Genomic DNA, 24,524 nt, shown 5'->3' with positions numbered 1-24,524 from the left:
AACCTTACATATACTCTAAGGGAGCATTTCCACTGGGAAAGCCAGGATTTTTCTGATTCAAAAAAGAGGCTTCGGGATTTCTTACTCCTGCCTCAGCATAGTCCTTTAGCTATTCCTCCTGTACTAGACATTGTTGATTATGCTTTTTCGGAATTTCGTTTGGCCCCTGATTCTTTGCCTCCCGCTCCCAGAAAACTTGACAGGTATTACAGGGTTCCTGTTTCACACATGTTCCTTTTTAAAAATGCTATTGCGGATCCGGAGACTATTTCGCAGGACCCCAAGGGCATTAAGGCTTCTACTGCTAAAAATCGTACCCCTCTGATAGAGACTCAGCAACATGTTATTGGATTGCTTAAACAGAAAATGATGTTGATTCCTGACTGTGCAGAAAATAAAGAATTACAGGATTTAATGCATTCTGCTGAACAGGTTGGAAAGCATACTTTGCAATGTGGATTTGATTCATTAGAGGCCTCTTGCAGGGCTGATGTTACTGGGTCTGTGCTCAGAAGGCATGCTTGGCTTAAGGAGCAATCTTTGCCTGATCATGTTGAAGCTAAATTGTTGGATGCTCTCCTAAATCAGGACTGGCTGTTTGGCAACAAGGCTGAGGAAGTTCTTAAAAAGATGAAAGGTAAAGCTAAATCTATGCAAACTGTTAAAGATTTCTTACAAGTTCAGCCTCCTAGATTTAGTAGGCACTGGCCCTCTAAGAATTGATTATTTCCAGCCCCTTCCAGGTCTTCTCAAGCCAAACCCAGACACAGCAGAAACCCCCAGATGTTCTTCATGTTTCACTGTTGCAGTCATTACATTTGGGTTATCTGCTTGCAGATAGCCCTCATTCGGCCTTATTAACAAAGTCTTGGGTCCTGCGTCGGTTGCTGTCTCTTCTTCCATGACGTCAGGTCGTCGGGGGTATAAAGCATGCAGCCAACGCTTTACATCAGTCTTTCTTGCCGTGCGGTGCCCGAAGCAGAAGCAGTTCGCAAGTGCCGGTCGGCTGACTCCTGAAATTTTCGTTTTCGAGTTTCAGAACCGAAGTCTTCAACTAAAGCCAAGTACCCCATTGGGGAAACTTTTTTTGCTCCTTACCGATGTCAGTAAAAGTTAATAATTGCATTACTTGTGGAAAGCAAATACCTCATAAAGATTTTCATTCGTGCTGTATTCCTTGCCTAGGCACTGACTACGACGTACCTTGCTGTCGGTTTTGTGCTTTATTTAATCAGCGCACTATCCGTCGTCTGTATATTTTCGCCTCTAAATATTTTGGTTCTCAGTTTAATTATCCAGAAATGTTGTCGGTTAGCCATCCGACTACCGGGATTCCGAAAAATGCAGAGATAAAGACAGAGACAGGCCACCGAGGTCTAAAACTGCCGACGACGCATCTAAGCCAGTAGCCAGTTCGCCGGTACTCAGTGAGGCGCTTTCGCAGCCCCTGATACCCGCTACTTCTGATTCGCAGGCCTCTGCTGAGACCCATTCGAAGTCCAGTATGCCGTGAGATGCTTCAACTCTGGAACCCGTGGATGTCCCTACCTTGGATGGGTCCGGAGCCATTGTGCAGGCACCGGGCTTCTGAGGGTGTATTCAGGCCTACGGACTTGCATATTAAACAGACCCCTACTTCTTTACTTAGGCCTAAATCTCGATCCATGCCTAAAAATAAGACCCCCAGGCCACATGCTCAGGCCTCTATGCCTAAAAAACAATTGATAAGAATGGCTGAAGGTCTAATAACTCTAATCAGAGGTAGCCAACCCCCCCCTTCTAAGAGGCCTAGGACTGAATTTGATTATGAATCTTCTGATCAGGATCCTGTTTTTGATTCTTCTGATGATCTGGATTTGCCCTTATCTACTTATGAAGATTCTGATGCAGAGGACTCAATTCCCTCTGCTTCTAAGGTTCATAGGTTCATAGGTAGATACTAGGCTATCTGCCCTTGGGCATTTATAAGCCTAGCCAGAGTGTATTTGGCTTCCGCCTCCCTTTTAGATTAGCCTACTGTGCCTCTGTAAAGTAGGTCACAGAAGGTACCCTTTTAAGGTTAGTTTACTGTGCCTCTGTCTAGCAGGGACACAGAAGAGATCCCAGGGGTGAATTTGCAATTTCCCATCCACGCGTCCAGATTTCGCTTGGAGGGTCAGCGAGGGGCTATGTCTAACATGAATTGGGATTCTATTCCAGAGTGAGGGGAGCCTCTGGGAAATGAATCTGTCCCTCCAGCATGTCCTATTTATTTTTGTGCTGAGGTTTAGGTCCCAGGAGCGTGTAGCTCTAAGGGACTTGGATTTCTTGAGGTGGAGCATGTCCATTAATTCTGGGTTTGACATGGCTTTGTACGTCAGGCATAGATCGCCTCTGAGTAGGCGGTAAGCAACTGAGTAGAGCTGGAGTTTCTTTAGTCAAGCTGCATAGGACATCTGTTTGTAGCCCGTGATCCTCTTGGTGAGGTACTTCTGGGGTCTCTCCAGTTGCTGCAGGTGTTGGGTAAGGTACATCCCAAAAGGGGCATTGTACTCAATCATGGGCCTGATGAGTGACGAGTAGAGGGGCACAATGACCTCTCTTGATCTAGATGCGAACCCTTTCGTGATAAGGTGGGCTATGTAGAAGGTCTTTCTAACCACTTTGGCAACGTGATTATCAAAGGAGAGATTACTATCTACGTTGGTCCCCAAATCTCTAATTACTTCTTCCGTACTTAATGGATTGCCACCTATGTGGTAATTTGTGGGCACCTTGTTTTTCCCAAAGGGGATGACTATGCAGTTTTTAGCATTTAGCTTGAGGCCGTGGCTCTGGCACCAAGCATCTGTCTCTGTGAGACCCTTTTGGAGGATGCTTGTGTCAGCTGGAGATTCGATTATGGCCCCCAGTTTGCAGTCATCTGCGAACTTTGTCAGCCATAATCCCCCCGTGTTAGCCTGAACCTCAGAGAAGTATATACCGAACAAGAGAGGTCCCAGAACTGAGCCCTGTGGGATGCCACTTGTAACTGGTTTGGCACCTGCAATTCTGACCATGTGGGTTCTATCTCTGAGCCAGTTTGCAACCCATCTTGTGATATAGGGGCTGATATTTAATCTGGTAAGCTTATTTATGATGCTCGAGTGGGGTATTGTGTCGAAGGCTTTTGCGAGGTCCAGGTAGGCTGTGTGTACTACCTTGCCCTCATCTATGGCTTTGGTAACTGTTTCAAAGAAATCAACTAGGTTTAAGAGGCAAGATCTGCCCTTAACAAAGCCGAGTTGGGTAGGGTCCAGTGTCTGGAGGCTCCCAATGTCTTTGTTTGAGTTCCATGATAATACGCTCCATAGCTTTACAGACCAGACTAGTCAGGCTTATGGGGCGATAGTTTCCGGGGTCCGTTGTGGCACCACTGTAGCTGTACGCCATTCTTTGGGTACATATCCTGTAGTAAGGCTAAGTTTGAACAGTGACTTAATGTGAGGGTTCAGTTCTTCTTGGAGCTTGTGTAAGACACAGCCTGGGACACCATCCGGTCCCATAGATGCTGTGTTTTTTGCTTTGGAGAGGGCAGCTTTCACCTGTGCATCTGTGATGTCAGGGAGGTCACATTCAGTTGGGATAGGCATTTGCTCCTTTGGGGGGGAAGGGGGGGGTTAGCGCTGAATCTGTCTGCCAGGATGTTGGCTATGTCTGTAGTTTCGGTATATTTTGTACCGTTATGCAACAATTCAGAGCATATCTGGGAGTTTCTGCCCATGTTCCTGACATAACTAAATAAGGCCTTGTGATTATCTTTAATGTCTAGGGCAATTTTTCTTTCGGAACTGGCCTTTGATGATTTTATGAGGGATCGAAGTTTCTTGCTAATACTGATCAGAGATGCCTTCCCTTTTTGGGATTTTGCTCTGTCATGTAGTAGCTTCCTCCTTCTGTTGTATAGTTTATTTATGGCCGGGGTCCACCAGACGGGTCTCCTGTTTTTGGAGGAGTGGGTCTTGGTTTTATTTGGGATAGCATGATCCATGCATTCCTGCAGGTGCTCATGGAATGCATTTGTAAAGGATTCTGCGGATTGGGCTTTATTATCCTCTGGCCCAGGGGCTTTGAAGGATTCCACCTCAGTCTTGTGAAGTGCAAAGTTGGCTTTTGAGAAATTCTTTACAGTGATTTCCTTGGCTGAGGGTGGGGACGGGATATGGATGTCCAGGGAAATTTGTTTATGGTCTGATCTTACCAATGAGGGGTTTACCTCTGGTGTGGAACATAGAGTCCCCATGTTGGTGATGACCAGGTCCAATATGTTGTTCCATCTTGTGGGAGTGGTGACAAATTGATACATTGCGTTAGAGTTTATAAATTCAAGGAACCATTGGGCGAGGGTGTTTGGGCTTGAGTAGTTTTCCCAGTCATTGTTTGGGTAGTTGAAGTCACCCAGTAACATAGTGTTTGGAGAGACCTTCATATTCTCCAGTGTTCTCAGGAATGCCAAGTGGGGTTCCTGTAATAGAGAGGGTGTTCTGTAGCAGGCTACAAACTGAAAGGCAGTTTTGCCCGCTGTTAGTTGCGCATAGATGGTTTCCGATGCTTCGTGCAGTGCCACTAACCCCCTTTTTTTGTGCTTCGGTCCGAGTTTTGGGGCCAAAACGCATGTTCTGAGTTATAACCTGGTAGTGCTAGGGTGCTCTCAGGAGCCTTGAACCAGGTTTCTCTTACTGCACAGACATCGATTTTCTCCATACTGAGGAGAGCCTCGAGTGCATGCATCTTGAGGTTTAGACTTCTGACATTGAGTAGCATTACCTTTAGTTTTTTTATCCTTGGGTTGTCTATGGAGGTGGGTTTGTCATTTGATCCTTGCCTAAAAAAGGCACTATGGGGGTGGCAAGAGCCTTGGCCAGTATACGAAAGCCTAAAGGTGACAGGTGCAAGCCGTCTCTAGCGAAGCAACGTGGCTTGTCGAGCGTGTCATCCCAGGCTGACAGACACTGGATCCCCTTTGAATGACACCAATACTTTAGCCAATTGTTGAAACTGATCATTTTGTCTTTATACTGTGGCATCATTCTTGGTGAGGGCAAGATGCTACTCAAGGTCAGGGTCATACCAGCCTGGGCTACATGGTCAGAGAGCTCCTCTATGTCTCTCTTCATGTAGTCCAGGGAGGTACGTCTCAGGTCTTTCACACCAGCATGGACAATGACGGAGTCATACTTGTACTTGCTTTGGAGTGACCTGAGTGCTTGCGTTATGTGTCAGATCCTGGCACCCGACAGGCAGCTTACAGTGACCTTCTCCTTGTTCAGTCTGGTGAGCGGGACGTCAGTGTGCCGGACAATAGAGTCCCCTATAACAAGTGTATTTGGTGTGTTGTTTGGCCTTACTGTGACTGTGAGGCACAGTGATTTTGTGAGATATGTGATTTGTGGGTATTGTTGAGGGGTGGCTGTTGCTTGGATATCTGCTTAGGAGGCCTTTGCTGTTTAGGCATATTTTTATTTAGAGCCTCCAAGTATGTTTTTGTGTGTTTATGTGTTGGGTATGCAGATGCAATAGGTCTGTGTGAGACTGGATTTGTGATGTGGGTGGTTACCTTTTCCTCCTGGCTGACTGTGCCAGTCTTGGGTTGAGAGAGCTCTGCCTCCAGTTTGGCTGTGTAACTGCATCTCTCACATGTATTAGTTTGTTGGAAGGAGGAGAGGGTTGTCTGTGTACATAAGGCAATTGTAACATTGCCTCAAAATTCCCAGATTCACCAGCTGGACTGGAGCGTAACCTTGAAAATGACCCTTGGACATACCAGATTTGTATAGGGAACTGTTGTTTTACTTATGAGATTAGGGAAGAAAACTGATTTTTCACTTGATCAGGAAGGACCAATCGGGAGCCTAATACTTATGAGAAGTCATGGAGGGTGTAGTGCTTTAGTTAGTTAGTGTTTCCTTATAAGAGCTGAGCAAGTGCAGGGCTTTAGAAAGAGAATATAGAGTGATTACTCTGTGAGTTTGAACAGTTCTAAGGGAAAAAGTGAAGAGCAGACTTTCTGGAGCCTGGAATAGTTTAAACCTGTTTAGGCGGCGCTGGTCAGTGCGCAAAACCATGCAAAAAGAGAGTTGTAGGGGTTTAAGAGAGAGAGATCAAGGAGTTTAGAATTGACCCAAAATGGCCAATAAAACTACAGCTTCTGGGTAGTAACCACTCCTCCAGGGACAGGCAGGCTGTTCAGTGTTAACCACTCCACTGGTGAACACAGAGACTTCCCTTTAGCCCAAGCAAGCACTGACCTTCTAGAAACTTCCAAACAGTTCAGAACAGCAAATCTGTAACTGAACTTTCTTAACTTTCAGAAAGTGGGAAAAAATCAAGATTTTTTTTTTCTTCTTTTTGTTGTAGTTTAATGGTAGCAGAGATACACAAGCAGCAAAATAATCACAACAGTGCAATAAATGACCTCACACTTGAGTGCTAGGCCAAAATCAGGTAAAATGCAGTTTTTAGAGAAAAAAACGATTTTAAATTTAGTGCAACACAGGAAATGCAGTAAACAGGCTCTAGATGTGTTCCAAGTACTGTTACAGATATAAACTTTAGCAAGCCGGAAAATGCCAAAAAGTAGGCGGCAAAGCAGTAAAACTTAACAAAAAATCAGAAGAAAATACTTAAAATCACAAAAGTGGCTCCTTTTCTTCTCTCAGCGTTTTCTCCCCTTGGTAGGTGCTTCAGCAACAACTAGCAAGCCTGAAAAGACGCCATGTCCTGGCTTTCTGTCTGAATCAGACAGTCATCCAGGTATGGGTATATTTGAATATTTCTCTGCCTGCAAAATGCAGTGGCTGGAGCTAGACACTTTGTGAATACCCTGGGTGTAGTAGATAAGCCAAAGGGAAGTGCAGAGAACTGATTGTGCATGCTGCCTTGAAACGTAGGTATTTCCTGCAAGATTCCGTTATTGGAATGTGCAGGTAAGCTTTAAGTCTAAAGTTGCCAACCAGGCATCTTTGCCTAGCATAGGAAGCAGCTGTTGAAGTGTTAGCATTTTGAATTTTGGGATTACCAAAAAGGTGTTTAGAATAGAGAGGTCCAGTATAGGACGCCAGGAGCTGTCTTTTATGTGTACCAGGAAAAGTCTTGAATAAAAACCTTGTCCCCTTTCTTCTGCTGGGACAGGTTGAATAGCCCTGGTACTTAGAAGTGAGAGAACCTGCTGTTGAGCCTCTGCCCACTGATTTCGGGGTAGGTCTGGCCAACCGTTTGGGGTGGTAGGGTGTGGAAGTGGAATCTGTATCCTTGAAAAACTATATTTAAAACCCATTTGTTCTGGGTAATGAGTTACCAGTTTTTTGCTTGCAGGGCGAGCTTTCCTCCTAATGGAGCAGGCAGTTGAGCGGGGCTTGGAAGGGTTGAGGTTAAGTCCATTGTGACATTTTTCCGTAGGGGGGATGTCTTACTACTTCCTGTTTTGGAAGTGGGAGCCTCCCACTGCCTAGGCCTGTGTGTAGCCTGAGATTGTAACCTAGGTGGTCTGCTGTTCCTGGGTTTGGACTGAGAAGGCCTGGAATAGACTGGAAAGGACCAATTCTTTGAAGGCCAATGCCTACTAAATCTGGGAGGCTGTACTTGCAAGGAAATCTTTAACAGTTTGCATAGATGTAGCTTTTTTCTCCATCTTTTTGAGGACTTCTGCTTTGTTGCCAAACAGGCGGTCTTGGTTTAAGGGAGCATCCAGTAATTTAGCTTTAACATGATCTGGCAAGTTTTGCTCCTTAAGCCAAGCATGCCTTCTAAGTACAGACCCAGTGACAGCAGCCCTGCAAGATGCTTCTAAAGAGTCAAAACCACATTGCAAAGTATGTTTACCAACTTGTTCAGCAGAATGCATTAAGTACTGTAATTCTTATATGTTCAGCACAGTCAGGAATCAACATCATTTTCTGTTTGAAGTGTCCCATAATATGCCGCTGATACTTTAACATATGAAACTGGCAATTTAAGGCCCCAATGGCCAGGGTAGCAGATGTATATACCTTCTTACCCCATCTGTCCAAGGCCCCAGAATCTCTATCCAAAGGGGTAGGATTTTTGGCAGCAGTAACCTTAATGCCCTTTGGTGCTTGGGAAATTGTCTCTGGATCCGCAGTAGGATTCTTGATGAGGAACTTGAGAGTCAGGTACTCTGTAATACCTTTCATGTTTTCTGGGAGCTGGAGATAGTGTCTGGCGACAGGTTAGATTCCAAGAAAGCATCATCTACAATGTCCAGAACAGGAGGTATAGCTAAAGGCCTGTGTTGAGAGGGGAGTAATAATTCCTTAAGCCTCTTTTTGGAGTCAGCGTAATCCTGGCTTTCCTAGCAGAAATGCTCCTTAAGAGTGTGCAAGGTTTCACCAAAAGAAAAATCTTCTGGAGAGGAAGCAGAGGGAATGGAATCCTCTGCATCAGAATCCTCATAGGTAGAGAAGGGCAAATCCTGGTAATCAGAAGAAATAGAGATTTCAGAATCCTGATCAGAAGAATCAGAAGGAAAATCAGTTCTAGGTCTCTCAGAGGGGGAAGGCTGGCTTCTCCTAATTAAAGTAATAAGGTCTTCGGCCATTCTAAGCATTTGTTTTTTAGGCATATGGGCCTGACCATGCGGTTTGGACGTCTGTTTCCTTGGCGTGGGTCAGGCCTGGATGAAGAAGTTGGTGTCTGTTTAAAATGCAAATCTGTAGGCCTGAATACACCCTCAGAAGCAGGTGCCTGCACAGCGGCTCCGGACCCATCTAAGGTATAGACATCCGCAGATTCCATAGTCAAAGAAGCATCTCGCGGCATACCGGACTCCGAATGGGTCTCAGTAGAGGCCTGTGAGTCTGAAGTAGCGGACATCAGGGGCTGCGAAAGCGCCTCACTGAGTACCGGCGGACTGGCGACTAGCTCAACGGAAGCGTCGTTGGCAGTTTTGGACCTATGCGGTCTGTCTCTGTTTTATCCTTATGTTTTTCCGGAATATCGGTAGTCGGATGGCTTGCCGAAGCCATTTTTGGATAGTTAAACCGAGTACCAAAATAAGTTTCTGCGAAAATAGACCGAACAGTTTGGGGGTTGAATAAAGCACAAAACCGACAGCGAGGGATGTCGTGGTCTGGGCCTAAACAAGGAATGCAGTGGGAATGAAAATCTTTGAGGTATTTTCTTTCTACAGGTAAGACGATTGTTAACTTTTACTGACCAACGGGGTACTTAGCTTTTTTCGAAGACTTCGGTTCTGAAACTCGAAAATGAAAATTTCAGGAGTCGGCTGACCGGCACTTGCGAACTGCTTCTGTTTCGGGCACCACGTGGCAAGAAGGACTGATGTAATGGCATCAGCTGCATGATTTATACCCCTGATGACCTGACGTCGTGGAAGAAGGGGGAGCATCTGACGCAGGAATCCAAGACTCTGGTATTCAGGCTGACTGAGGGCTACCTGCAGGCAGATAACCAAAATGTAATGACTGCAACAGTGAAAAACGAAGAACATCTGCCTTTTGCTCTGAGATTTGGTTTCCACCAAGTTTCATTAGTGTAGTGCACTGAGATGCCTTGCCCTAAGTTGGGCAAGCAAGACAGCAAGTGCCCACTCTCATACTCCCTAGCTTTCTCCTCTAGTCTGAGTTGGTAAACTTTCTCTAGCCATCTGGGTGTCAGTTAAAGCTTTGTCTCTGATTTTTGGAACCATTGACCAGATACTGAGCTTTTTATATTTTTATCAAGTAGAAGTGCGTACTGCAAGTTTACCAAACAAGAACTTGCACATTGGATTAATAATGGTATAATTTATCTACTTTGAAATCTGATGAACCTTTACATGTGATGCTTAAGGCTCACTGTAGGAACTGTGGCTTTTTCAGACTTTTTTTTCCATGTAGTGTGGTCTTAAAAGACATGTGAAACTTTCACTTTTTCGTCTGTGACAAGTACTACTAACTTTGATTTTTAGTGGGGGGGGCTTTGGATGGTACATAGTGCTGGATACCTTAAGGGGAATTTTGTTTATGGCTGTTTTGTTTTATGTTTTCTTCTTTGTTTTTGAATACTCCTTTGACCATGCCCTGAGTTGTGGATTTTCGTCAGGGTTCGCCTCAAAAGAAAGAAGTATGTTATGAACTCACTCCAAGTGATGGATCTTTGAGGATTCTTCCTACAACTCGCTGTGTCTTTTGCTACCCCATTTGATTGTTGTACATATAGGAGAGTTGTATGATTTGGTGGACGTTTGTCACTTTGCTTATAGGGGTAAATTTCTGCTCAGCAGCAGAGAATGTAAAGATGAAGTCAGGAAACAACCAAGGAAATAAGTACACCATCCATTTTGTAGTAACTGACATAAGTATGTAACACAGTCGTACACAAAAACCTGTAGCTGCATGAACCTACTGTGGTTTGCTTGCATGGCTTGACTTTTTATGTTACTGTATATAGTTTCTTGGAGGGGTATGAGCAGGCCATTTCATTGACTGTTATTGCAATCTGCGTAGATAAATTGTTTAGTTATTTAATGACATTTGTTAAAAATTAGGCTGGAAGCATTCTTGGAGATGTGACGGCTGGGTACTTTACTTGAAAGAAATATACTGGTATTATGAGCTGTTAGGGCTTTCGTTTTTATTATATGAATGGAGTTGCTTTAGCATGTTTTCCCTTAGGAAGATGTTTCTACTGGTTTAACAAATTTATGATTTTGATAGAACACTTGAGCATGGGCTTGCATTTTTCAAAGGTGTGCTATACGTCTTCCGTTATTGTTCATTAAGTGATGTGTACTATAGTAACAGGTAACCAGTGGAGGAGAGTTGAAATATGAATAAAAACAGTTTTCTGAATTATTGGTTACAGAACTAATTGCCTGATTATGATTACGTCAGTCAGTGAATAATTTTGAAGTAACATTTGATGTGTAGTTCAGGATATATGCATCTGTGTTAAGAATGGTTTGTTTAGAACGTTATCATGACTTAACTACAGTGTTCTGCATATGTGTTTGTTGTTATAACTTTAGGTATGAAGTTGGTTCCATTTTAGTTTCATTTGCAGATGTATTTATGTACATATTTAATTTGCAGCACAAGTTACTCCAGAAGAAATAACTCCACTTGTACCCCCACAGTCTGGAGATAAAGGACAAGAAGATTTGTCTAGCTACTTTCTTGAAGCACTTTTAAAATACATGGTAATCCAGGTATATTTTACACATTACTAACTAAAATAACATTGGTTTGAATGTGCATATTGCATAACTTCACTATAACATTCCTATGCATAATTTCTGGATGGAAAACAGACCAAATGCAGCTTTTTGATGTCTTTGAGATTATTTCATTAATATTCTCCTATATAACAGTGAGTTAATATTTACAGTCTTGTGAGCACTCTGTATTAGAACATTTTTACGATTATTTTGTTCTGAGGTTCTTATCTTGTCAAAATGCTTAGTTCTTTGAGAGTAAGCTGGTATACCCATTCTCTTCATACCTCAGTTCTTTTTTATTAGTCATGTATTTCCTGTGGTGACTCAAACTTTCATTTTGTGAAAGCTCTACTGTTTAATGCTGAAGAAGCACAAGTGCTCCTTTTGTCTTTGGGTTACTAGCCAGGACTTGCATACTGCTGTCAACCACTTAACAGCATCAGACAGCCGTTTTGACCTGGCCTCTTTCAGATGGTGACAAGAAAAAATCAAGACTTACTTGACATCTAAGAGGACTGAAAGCACTTGAGTAAGTGGGCTGTTTGCAAAACCTCTGACATTACTTGCATTCTGTGGAAAAGGCAAGGGATTTGTAGGCCAAAGATCTATTAAAAACTCACCTTGATAAGCCAGCTTTCTGCAGTGTGTGTTCTTCCTTTTCTGATTTGGAATTGAACTCATGCTCATCGTAGTCTTAAACAGTGAGGTGTTTTCTGGGTTTTAGCCTTTTGGGTTTAGGTTTGAGTTGTAGTTTTGTAGCAGTCAGATCACAAATGCAGAATGAGCCCTTGCATCCCACAGTAAATTCTTTATTGTCATACACAGGCTTCCTTCATAAATCCCTTCCCTGCAAGGCATGCAGAAGAGGTTCCTTTGGTAACCATTGCCTGCAAGGCAATTGCCTAGTGGTACCGTAGTTCCTCATGTGACATCCAGTATAAACATGTTCACTGTCTTCAGAGAACTCATTTCACAGGTGTAGGAGTATATTGCTGGGGAGAGTAGCCTGATTGCAGAGTCCTGCCCAGCCCTCTCAAACCCAGTGCCTGTTAAGATACATGCATCTCCTAGTGCTGGAAATACATGACACCCTTGGCTGCCTGCTTTGTGTTCATCAGCCTTTGCATCAGGTAAGCACATGGCATATTTTCCAGACCCCTTTCTTGAGTTAGTAGCTAGAGACTCCATGTTTGCCCCCCCCCCTTTTCGGAGTTGTCTTTGGATAGTGGTTTTGAGAGAATTGAGCCTCCTCCTTAAGAAAAGTTTATGACAGTATGCCACCTCCTTTATGCATTCTTGCTTTTTTAAATTAGTTTCCTTTGGTGGAGCTTTATGAAATCATCTGTTGGATTTGCTGCTCATTTGCCTCCTTTCCAGTAAAGGCTTGATTAGTGTCTTTTGTACTTGTGGTTTACTTGGCTACTACTTCTATTGCTTTGTAGTGTTAAGGTAGTGGGCTGTCCGCTTTGTGTTTCTGTTGAAGAAGGGCAGGAACATCCATGGTAGGCAAATCCTTGATGAAGATTACCACAGCTGTTGCGTTTTTTTTTTTTTTTGTTTAGATCCAGAACATAGTGTTCAGGAGTGCCCCACACACCTCTCAAGTGTACCTCGTTATGAAGAATGTACCTCATTTGGTTTCTTAAAAAGTTCATGTTCCTCGGAGTTCCACATTGAAAGGGTCTGTCACAAATTCAGTGTTGGGCATTTTGTAAGTGAAATCTGTGGTAAATAGAAATTAATTGTATTAATTCATTAAAAGATCTTATTTATACGTAAAAGCAGAATATTTTAACCACCGTATGACCACCTTCGTTGAAGTTGTTAGTAAACACATTAGAATGTGTTCCACATTTTGTCCTTTGTTCCACATTATGAGGACTAGTGTTCCTCATTTCGGAGTTGGAAGGTTGAGAGCTTATCCCAAAATGATCCAAAGTAAGAAGGATACTCTGTAGCAGTGCCACGGTAAGGAGAGAAGTGAGGCTTTCACCCAGGCTGGTTTGTCCTCTGACATCCCTCCTAAGAAGACGTGTAAAGAGAAGAGTGAAATGAATGTGGGAGAGTGAAATCATGTGTCTTTTGTTCCAACTTGGTCTGAGGGTGCCGATTTCTAGTAAGGTGCTTTTGCCCCTGTGGAGGTCACCATGTTTGTGAATTGTAGTGCAACTGACGAGACTGAAGTACAGGGAATAGTTTCCATAGGTGTCCAGGCGCAGATGCAAGTGGTTGAAACATATTTTGTGGTGATAGAAGGGGAAATAAAGCTCCAACAATTTTAATTTGAGGATGCCATAGAGTGGAAGCCTAATTATCCCATTATAAGGCAAAGGCTCTGAGAGTGGATGTTTGCCATAAGAAGACCCAGGAGGTTGAAACCGTTCGTAACCCCTCCCGGCTAGTGTCCAGGCCCCAGATTTTAGGTGGGTCTGCCTCCTCTCTCTCTCCCTCTCAATCCTTATACTGTTCATTAAAAGCTTATGACAAAAACATTTTTTGACCATTCAGCCTTGTGCAGCACCTGTATTTGAATCTTTGGTGTCTCCTCTGCTAAAAGAAGAGTTACACTCTTAGTAGGGCAGATGACTCCCGTTAAAATTAATGTAAAGAGCTGGCTTAATCTTCACATATATACAACTGTCCACCATAGCCTTCAGTTTGTCAGGCACAGACGACTTAAGTTCTAGCTGGCCCTTCTAGACAATGTAGAAGAGAGAGTTTGAGAAGTGTCTGGGGCTGACTTGAGGCAAAACTTTGAAAACATAGAGCTAGTCAGGTGATAAGTTTGGCTATGATGCTGTGTCTGCAGCATGTAGGGTTGCAGCCACAAGTCTGTGATAAGTTGACATGCCTGGCTAAGGCTGTATCCTCTGCTTAGCACTTTAATGCCACTTAAGGTAAGAAACTACTCTTTGAGATCCCAGCATAATGTGTTGGTTTTTAAAAAGGGAGGAAAGGGGTAAAGCTGTGCAGAATATAAAACAACTTAATCTGATGATGTCACTTTTCATTCTATCCTCAGCTGTTGGGTTTGGATGGATCTGATTCGGCCATTACTAAAGCTTGTGGTAACCAAAAAGCTCTTGAGCCTCTCCTCTGCCCATAATGCACCCATTACTGACATAAACCTGATCTTGTTTGCCGCTTTTAGTAAAAGGAAGTGGTGAGCCGTAGCTCTTGAGCTCCATTGCTATTTTTTCAGATAAGTCAAAATTTGTCTTCGAAGTTTATATTCTACCTTTCCTACCTTAATTCTCTGGTTTCAGTTAATCCCATACCCTTGTACTTATTCATTTCTGTAAATTCCATTGTTGGTTATCTATCCCTTCTATCTGATTTTGTCTTCCTCATTCCTCCTCACAATAAGGTCTCTGATTCAACCTTCAGATCTGGCTCGGCCATATTCTACAGACTTGGATCCAAAAGCTCCTCCCTATTACTTATAATGCACTACATCCGCCCAAGTACCTCAGATCTCATTTGCTGCTTCAGCATCGGGACGCAGGTTTTGTGCTCTCAAGCTGGGGAATAGTATTTTTCTTTGGAATTTGCAAAACCTTTTGATAGTTCTGTAATTCCTCCCTCTTTTATTTCTTATTTTATTAGAGTCTGTGTGTGTTTTATATATATATATATATATATATATATATATATATATATATATATATAACTATAAAAGTAGTTAGTCCCTTTCTAGTGTTAGTTCGTTGGTACTCTTTAGAATTAATCTAAAAGGTTTAAATAAAAGTTTATACCTTAGTTTAGTTAGGTCTGTGTTTTTCTTCTCTTTACGGTCGCATCAGCTGGAGTTGTCAGTTGGTTTTGGTGAGTTTTCTGGTCATGGCAGACAAGCCTTTGCCTGTGTTTCAGCATTGCACTTCTTGTGGGTGCAAAATCCCTAACAAGGATGCCCACAAGGAGTGTGTATGTTTTTGGGGCTAAGCATTTAAAGGCGGATTGTTCGGTATGTGCTTCTTTTAATCCGCCAACCTTGGCTGAGTGGAGAAAGATGGATTGTTTGGGGATCTTTTCCGTTCCTCGGCTCTGGAGACACGGACCCTTTCTTTGGCTTCTTCTGCTTCTCCATCTACCAAAGAGGCAAAAAAGAGGTCTCTCCCAGTTTCCCCAAGAGACTCTCTGGAGACAAGTCCAGGAAATCTTCAGATCCTACAACTTCGGACCCGAAGAAATTGCCTCCCCCTTCGGATCCATCAGCACCTTAGGATCCAGGGAATATCATTACCATTTCTCCGTCACTTCCGTCACCACCTATGTCAGATCTAGTGCCTCAGGATCCGAGGGCCTTAACAAGGTCCCCAGGTCTTTGTTCTAAATGGAAACATTCCCGACCCCCCTCATCAGCTTCATCCAGGTCCTCCAGAAGCTGGTTCGAGGTGGGAAGGGAAAGGATGATAACATTCCTCAAGGTCCAGATCCAGATGGGGATAGTCTAGGCTCTGTTCCCTGTCAAATCTGTGAGCTACCTTGGCCATACCATCAGAACACCTTCTCCATTCTGGCCTTTGGTTCCCGAGTCTCAGGATTCGGGACTGCTATGTGTGCCCGACTCGGTGCAGGGGAACCTCTCTTCCTAGATGCAGAGGGTTCCCTTGACTAGCCCTGTTCCAGTTGTCTCAGAGCAGGGTGGGTCTCTGAGCCGGATTTGAGGGACAGGGTTCAGCTCAGTCCTTCTCGGAACCATCCCTTCTACTATGCACCTTGGTGCTCGACAGTTCGGATCCGGTCCCTTCTGGAGGTTGTGGATCTGGGATGAGTCCTGGCTGTTTTCCCTCTGTGGTTTCAGCTTCGGTGGAGGCAGGACGTATCTCGGTCATTCGGTCTTTCAAATAGTGGAGAGGATTTTCTCCCGAGTTGGAGATCCGACGACCCATGTCCCACTCCTATACCCCTGTTGTATCCAGGCTTTGAGCCCATTTGTCCTTCCATGAGTCTTCCTGACCCAAGCGGCCTCCAAGAACTCCCTGGTCAGTAGGGATCCCTTTCTTCAGACACTTCTGTGGAGTACGCAGCTGAGGAAGCCCCTTGGAAGAAGACGTGCAAAAGGAGAATGTTGGCTCCCCATTGGAGTCTTTAACCTAGAATACGGACTTCGATGAGGGGGAAGTATCCCCCTGATCCCCACCAGAAGACATCTCCTTTAGGGACATATTAGAGATCCTGAAGCAGAGAAGTGGGTTCTCTGCCCAACCTCCTTCCTCTGAGAAAGTTTTCTTGGAGGCGTTTGGGATGGGCCCATTTATGTCTTGGGTGACATAATCCTATCAAGGAACTCTCAGCTTCTCTTTTGAGTCCATGCCTGAGGAGGAATTTAAGAAAATTTCTTCCAAGCTGACCACTCGTCTGTCGCCAACATATTGATGAGGTCGATCTCCCATACCACAGAGGTTACCTCACAAGCCACCAGTTCAGGACTTTCTCTAAGGAGGCATGCCTGGATGAGGTTATATGATTTTGTGTCGTCATTTAAGGTTTCCTTTGTGAATGCCCCAATTTTGGAGGCTCCTCTCATTTTGGGCTGTCAGTTCGACATACACTCACCCACAGTGAAAAGGATGGGAAGACCCTTTCTGCTGTTGTATTTCAAATTTTCTTCCCCTCAGAGGTCCTTCTCGAGGAACCAACAATGAGGCAAGAAAATGTGGTTCTGCAAATCTCAAAGCCGTTTTTAGGACCCATGCGGGGAACCCCTCTTTAGAGGCAGAGGGGGAGGGTTTGATGGTAAGCGCCACCTTAGAGGCAGAGGGGTCCACAGAACCAGGGCTTTAGGGAATCGTTTCCCGATAAGCCCTCTCCGCACACGTGAAGTGCTACCCAACTGTCTGTCTCTGGAGGCAGTCATGGGCCGACTAACTTTGCAGCCAGAAGCCCTTGACCCAGTCGATTCAAAACCATTGAGTGCTAAGCATAATATCCAGAGGCTATTACATTCCCTTTTCTCTTCTTTCCCCAAACTCCAAAAACCTTCCTGATGTGTCACCGAGTCAGAAGGAGCAGGCAGCACAGGAAGTTCGACAACTGTTGCCAAAAAAAAGTCATCCAGGAGGTCGTAGCTGAACAAAAAGAATTCAGAACCTACTCTTGCTTCTTTTTGGTACCAAAAAAGACAGGGGACCTGAGATCCATCCTGGATCTAAACAAGTAGAGTAGATATGTAAAGATGTCGAGGTTCCGAATGGTCACGGTTCAATCCATTCTGCCACTGTTGCATAAAGACAAGAGGATGTGCTTGATAGATCTCAAGGATGCGTACTATTGCATCAAAATAGACAGGCGGTCCAGGAGATATCTGTGCTTCCAGCTGGGAGCCAGTCATTACCAGTGAAGAGCACTGCCCTTTGTGCTCACCACTGCATCCCCCCCCCCCCAGGTGTTCACCAAATGCATGGCAGTGGTAGCAGCTCACATGAGGCTCAGAGGTTTCTAGGTGTTTCCATAATTAGACGATTGGCTCCTTACCGCTACCACGAGGCATCAGCTAATCAAAACAGGGATTACTTAATCGAGTTATCACATTCTCTGGTCATCACTATAAACTTGAGCAAGTCAAACTTGACTCCAGTACAGAACCTAAAATTTAGAGAGAGACAGCCGAACAAAAGGAATCAGATGTTCTTCGTATTTCACTGTTGCAGTCATCACACTTGGGTTAGCTGCCTGCAGGTAGCCCTCATTCGGCCAGTTTACTAGAGACTTAGTATTTCTGCGTCGGTTGCTGTTGCTCCAGGACTGATGTCAGGTCATCAGGGGGTATAAAAATAATCAGCCAACGCCATTACATCAGTCTTTCTTGCTGAGGAGCCCGAAGCAGAAGCAGTTCACACAAGTGCTGGTTGGCCACTACCGGCGTTTTCATTTCCGAATTGAAGGTGAAGTCTTCTAAAGCGAGGTACCCTGTTGGGGATCCTTTTTTCTTGCTCTAACTGATGTCAGGAAATGTTAATTGTCTCGCCTGTGGAAAGCAAATACCACACAGGGACTTACATTCTTAGTGCGTCACCTGTTTAGGCCCAGACCACTACTTAATGACACACTACCAGACAAATGTGCCTTTTCATATCGCAGGGGTCGCACTATACAATCTCGCTTTACTCACTACAAAAGATATACACCAGCCACAACAGTTCAAACCAGTTTGTTTGGTGACCCTTTGGTGGGATGTGTCCCTTGTGGCCATTGCAGCGCTTGTGAACATATTCTTAAAACTAAGGAATTTTCAAGTAAAAATACATCTCAGATATACCAGATTAATATTTTTGGAATTTGTAGTTCAGATTGGGTCATATATCTAGCCACATGCACCTGTTCCTCTTTTTATGTCGGTCAGACGTCCAGACCATTTAAACTGGGAATCAGTGAACACCTTAGTGCCATCAGAAACCATCGTTTGTCTAATGCCCTATACAAACACACCATCAGCCATCCCACTGCACATTTTAAATTTGTCATCATAGACAGGATTCAATTGCATAGAAACTTTAAAGCAGGCTGGCATGATAAACTTAACATGGAATCTATATGGATTACCAGGTTAGGAGCTTTGTTCATACCTGGACTAAATGAAATGGAATAACATGTTAGCCTGCCCTTTTATGCGTATTGCTGATATATTCATCTATGTGTACACATGTCATTTTCTATAATATCATTTATATAAACAAATATAGTAGAGGTGTTATATGATATGTGTATATATTCAATTAATTTATTTTTGAGCAGTATGCCTTTAAATATTTCTTTATATAATACCAGGATGTAGGGGCTGCTTAACAGTTGACTATCTATGGTTTAGCACTGAAGAAGGCTTAGTAAAGCCGAAACCGGTTTGCCTTAAGAATAATTTTCAACAATAAATGTTTTTTAGCTGGAGTACCATTGTGCTGGTCCGTTTTTGGTAGGATTTACTGTTTTGGTTTGGACCGTGCACTCAGTCCCTCGTGCGTGTGTTTTGGTTTGGTCAGACCACGACGTCCCCCGCTGTCGCTTTTGTGCTTTGTTCAACACCAGAACTATACATCGTTGGGCCCTTATTGTAGCTAGATATTTTCGCTCTCCGTCCTTGAATTCCGATATGGCTTCGGTAAGCCATCCGACTACTGATCTTCTGAAAAAACGTAAGGATAAAGACAGAGACAGAATGCACAGGTCCAAAACTGCCGATGACTCTTCCGCTAAGCTAGTCATCATTTCTCCGGTCCTCAGTGAGGTGCTTTTGCAGCCCCTGATGCCTGCTTCTGTGGATTCCCAGGCCGCTACCAAGACCCTTTCGGAGTCCATTATGCCGCGAGACTCATCTTTGACTAAGGATTCTGCAGATGTCTCTACCTTGGATGGTTCCAGAGCCGCTGAGCAGGCACCGGCTTCTGAGAAAGTACTTCACACTACTGATACTCAACACAGACCGACTTCTTTCCCGTCTTCAGTTCTTTTGAAAACTACCGAGTTTCTAAGGCCCAGGGTACGAACCACACCCAAAAAACAGACGACCCAAGATCAGGCACCTGCTTCCTTGCCTCAGTCTCAAATGCTTAAAATATCAGAAGATCTTATAATGCTTATTAGGGGAATCCAGGCTACCCCTTCCAAAAGAACAAGAGACTTGTCCCCAGTAGTTTTATCTGTGCAGGAGTCCGATGACTCTGATGCTGAATTTGAAGATATGCGACCCCTCTCTGCTTATGAGGATTCTGATACAGCGGAATCCATCCCTTCAGCCTCTATACCCGAGGACTATTCCTTTGGGGAAACCCTACATACTTTAAGGGAGCATTTCCAATGGGAATGTCAGGACTATCCTCAGTCAAAAAAGAGACTCAGGGAGTTCTTAGATCTACCACAGCACAGATCTCTGGCCATTCCTCCTGTCCTGGATGTTGTGGATGATGTTTTTATGAAATCCAGTCTGACCCCTGACACCCTCCCTCCTGCTCCCAGGAAACCTGACCTGTATTATAGAGCCCCTGACTCTCACAAATTTCTTTTCAAAAGTCCTACTGCTGACCCCGAGGTCATCCCTCAAAGACCTAAAGGAATCAAAGCAGCTTCAGCTAAGAATCCTAGCCCCTCAGATAGGGATTGCTGAGCATTAGATAGATGGGGTAAAAAAGTATAAACCTCTGCTACTCTTGCTATTAGAGCATTAAATTGTCAGTTCCACATGCTGAAATATCAGCAACATACCATGGAAGTTCTCAAACAAAAAATATCTTCTTTTCCTACTTGTGCATAAAATAGAGTTACAAGAGTTAATGCATTCTGCAAGTCAAGTAACTAAGCACACCTTACAACGTGGTTTTGACGCCGTAGAAGCATCTTGCAGGGCAGCACTCACTGGTTCTGTCCTTAGAAGGCATGCTTGGCTTAAGGAACAGACCTTACCAAGACCATGTCAAATCCAAATTATTGGACGCACCCTTGAACAAAGACAACTTATTTGGCAATAAGGCAGAAGAGGTCTTAAAAAAGATGGAAGAAAAAGCTAAATCTATGCAGACAGTTAGACTTTTTACAGGTCCAGCCACCGAGGTTCATTAGGCATTGCCCCTCCAAGCAGTGGTCCTTTCCTGCCCCCTTCAGACCAGCTCAGCCCAGACCCAGGGGAAGCAGACCCCCCAGACAACAGCCCTAGGGAATGCAGAGATCTAGGCAATGGAGTTCTCCTTCTTCAAAAACAGGGAGTGCAAAGCCACCCCCTTATGGTAAGAACTCACAATGAGATTACACTTCCACCCCCTTCCGCTGCCCACCTGCACGTGCCCCCTAGGAGGAAAACTCTACTTCCACGCAAGCAACTGGGCCACCATTACCAACAAATGATGGGTCCTCAACATAGTGTCCCAGGGATACATATTTTATTTCCTCACTCTGCCAACCCCAGAATGGTTCCCGGATCTTCCTCCAAACTAGTGGGCAGAAGCCAAAATGCAAGTCCTTTCCCTGCTCTCCTTGGGGGCAATAGAACATGTTCCTGCAGAACACATAGGCCACTGTTTCTACTCCAGACTCGTCCTGGTACCCAGAAAAGAGGGCACATGACGCCCCATCCTCGATCTATCCATTCCAAACACCTTTCTGGTGATACCAAAATTCAAAATGCTCACCCTCCAGCAGCTTCTTACCTATGCTTTCCAAGGATGCTTGGTTAGCCACCCTAGACCTAAGAGGCCTACCTACACATCCCACTCAGGGAATCATGCAGGAAATATCTACATTTCAGGGCAGGATCTATGCACTTTCAGTTCTCTGCGCTTTTCTTTGGCTTATCTACTGCTCCCAGAGTTTTCACAAAATGTCTGGCTCCAGCCATTGGTTTTTGCAGACAAAGAAATATTCATATTTACCCGTACTTAGGTGACTGCCTGATTCAGGCAGACAGGAAAAGCTGCTACAGCACCTGACCTTTGTAAAGGACCTACTGACCTCCATGGGGTATACTATCAACAAAAATAAACCAAAACTAGTCCCCACACAAAAAATTGTATTCCTGGGAGCAAGCCTGGACAACAGTATCCCAGATGGCATTCCTTACTCCAGAAAAACAAGCCTACCTGACAGGCTACTTCTCTCAGCTAGCCACCAGAACCCAGTTATCCACAAGGAAAATCATGCAAGCTCTAGGGTTCATAGCCTCTTGCATTCTACTCATTCCATATGCCAGACTGCATATAAGGAAACTACAGTGGTACCTAAAAAACCTTTGGTGTCAGCACTCTCAAGACCTGGAAACTCTTATACCAATGATACCTTGTCTAAGGAAAGATTTTCTTTGGTGGCCAGCAGCATGCTTACCACAGCAAGGGACTTCCCTTCTCACAACCCCATGCCACCCAGACCCTTGCCACAGATGCATCAGACTATGCCTGGGGTGCTCACCTAGATGGCAGGTGCATTCAGGACCAATGGAGCCCAAATCAAGTATATCTGCACATCAACCAAAAAGAGATGCTGTTCAGCACGCCCTGACAGCTTTCAGACCCCCTACTCTCCATGTGGCCTGTACTGATCAAAACAGACAACAACACAGTGATGTGGCATATAAACAAGCAGGGAGGGACTCACTCTTATCATCTCTGCAGGCTCCCCATGACCCTTTGGCGCACAGCCTCAGCCATGCAACTACACCTGTTCGCACAATTCCTGCCAGGCTCCCTAAACTCTCTGGAAGACAACTTAAGCAGAAGCCTGCTAGACCCACATGAGTGGCAGCTAGACCACAAAACCTTCACCCTTGTAACCCAGAAATGGGGCACCCCAAAGGTCGACCTCTTTGCCTCCCACTCCAATTGTCAGCTTAGCAAATTCTGCACCAGGAAACCTCACAGCAAGGCCTGGAAAGTGGATGCTCTATCTTTCCAGTGAGTAAACCTTTCGGTTTATGCATTTCACCCTCTACAACTCATTTCAAGGGTACTGCTCAAAATAAGGGAGGAAAAAAACGAGTTCAATCCTGATTTCCCCGACTGGCCATGTCAGCACCGGTACCTACTACTGCGCAGCCAGTCACCCCTGCCACAATGGCACCTACCTCAGATCCCAACACTCCTAACCCAGAGGAATGGAGAATTCATGCATCCCCAATAGCAGACCCTCAACCTGGCAGCCTGGCTTTATTGCCTGACGTCTCCTCAAGCTGCCAGCCTAAGCAAACAAGTTCTAGATGTTATATGTGAAGCCAGACACCCAGCACTAGAAAATCCTATGCCAACAAGTGGAAAAGATTTTGCACCTGGATCCAGGCTAATGGAGCCGGAATGGCACAGCCCTCCCCATCTCTCATCCTGGATTATCTGGCAGACCTACTACACAGGGGTCTATCCTTCTCTTCTATTAAAATTCATGCTTCAGCCATCTCTGCTCATCTCAGCACAGAGCCACCTCTCTTCTCACACCCTGTCATCAAACAGTTCCTAAGAGTGGCTAACAACTTAAGGCCTCCCAGAAGAGCTCCTAACCCCAGCTTGGGACCTTAACTTTGTGCTGGAAAAGCTCACCCTACCCCCCTTTGAACCTGCAGCTTCAGCAGAGTTAAAATTTCTCTCTTGTAAGACAGCCTTGCCTCTGGCCATCACTTCAGCTAGAAGAGTATAAGCTCTACAATCACTTATGGCTGTAGAGCCCTTCATCATTTTCCATGCTGACAGGGTCTCCCTCAGGACTAACCCATCCTTCATGCCTAAAGTGGTGTCCAGTGTGGCTCTCAACCAATCCATTAATTTGCCCACCTTTTTCCCTAACCCGCAAAACAAGGGGGAAAGGATTCTGCATTCTCTAGATGTGCACAGACAGCTCAGATTCTACCTGGACAGACTAAATCTTTTAGAAAAACTGATCAATTGCTAGTCAGCTTCGCTGCAGGAGCAGAGGGCAAGGCCATATCCAAACAAACAATCTCCAAATCGATAGCACACTGCATCCATTTCTGCTGCAAACAGCACGGGAAACCACCCGCAAAGGGGGTCAGGACACATTCCACCAGAGCGACCTCCACCTCTGCAGCTTTTCTCAGAGGGGTCCCCACCAGGGACATCCTGGAGGCTACAACATGGACATCTGTTCATACCTTCACCAAGCAGTACTACCTGGCTATCTTCTCCAAATCCAGGGCAAGCTTTGCCACCGCAGTCTTGCAGAGCATCCTAGCCAGCCCCAAATCTTCTTGACTCCCTTCACACTTTTCTTCAGCTTTGGGAATCAAGCCAAATGTGATGACTGCAACAGTGAAACACGAAGAACATAGTACAGTTGTGTACACTTAACATAAATTTAGATATTCGAGTGTATTCACTGTTGCAGTCCTGGTTTCCCTCCCTCCATCCCCTTTGTCTCTCTCTCTCGCTCGCTCGCTCTCTCGCCTTACAAGGAAATGTTGGTATTTACTTTCTGCTGGTGGTGTTCTTCCACCATAACCTAGCTCCCTATTGGGGGCTCCTGACAGGGCAAGAAAAACTGATGTAATGGCGTCTGCTGCCTGATTTTATACCACTGACGACCTGACGTCAGTCCTGGAATGACAGCTACCGAAGCAGAAATACTAAGCCTCTGGTATTCGGGCCGGGTGAGGGCTACCCCTGGCAGGATAACCCAAATGTGATGACTGCAACAGTGAATACACTCGGACATCTACATTTGTGGTAAGTGTACACAACTGTACTTTCCTTCTGTCCTGGATATTGTGGATGATGTTTTTATGGAATCCAGTTTGACTCCTGACACCCTCCCTCCTGCTCCCAGGAAACCTGACAGGTACTATAGAGTCCCTGACTCTCTCAAATTTATTTTCAAAAATCTTACTGCTGACCCCAAGGTTATCTCT

At 44.6% G+C, this 24,524-nt stretch overlaps 1 protein-coding gene across 7 annotated transcripts in view; it reads left to right on the top strand.

Annotated features, from left to right (window-relative positions):
* Positions 1–24,524, top strand: part of RALGAPA1 (Ral GTPase activating protein catalytic subunit alpha 1) — a 5,382,632-nt gene that overhangs the window by 1,029,429 nt on the left and 4,328,679 nt on the right. For 6 of the 7 annotated variants that reach the window (XM_044074134.1, XM_044074135.1, XM_044074128.1 and 3 more), the window contains exon 7: positions 11,070–11,185. In XM_044074134.1, the coding sequence (XP_043930069.1) occupies positions 11,070–11,185 (116 nt within the window). The remainder of the gene's footprint in view (positions 1–11,069; positions 11,186–24,524) is intronic. The other variant, XM_044074129.1, reaches the window with a different exon arrangement.

This window comes from Protopterus annectens, chromosome 6.part0, assembly GCF_019279795.1.
Source record: "Protopterus annectens isolate FY-2018-M chromosome 6.part0, PAN1.0, whole genome shotgun sequence".
Lineage (NCBI taxonomy): Eukaryota > Metazoa > Chordata > Ceratodontiformes > Protopteridae > Protopterus > Protopterus annectens.
Note: the sequence above shows the minus strand (reverse complement) of the source record. Positions and strands in the feature narration are given on the sequence as shown.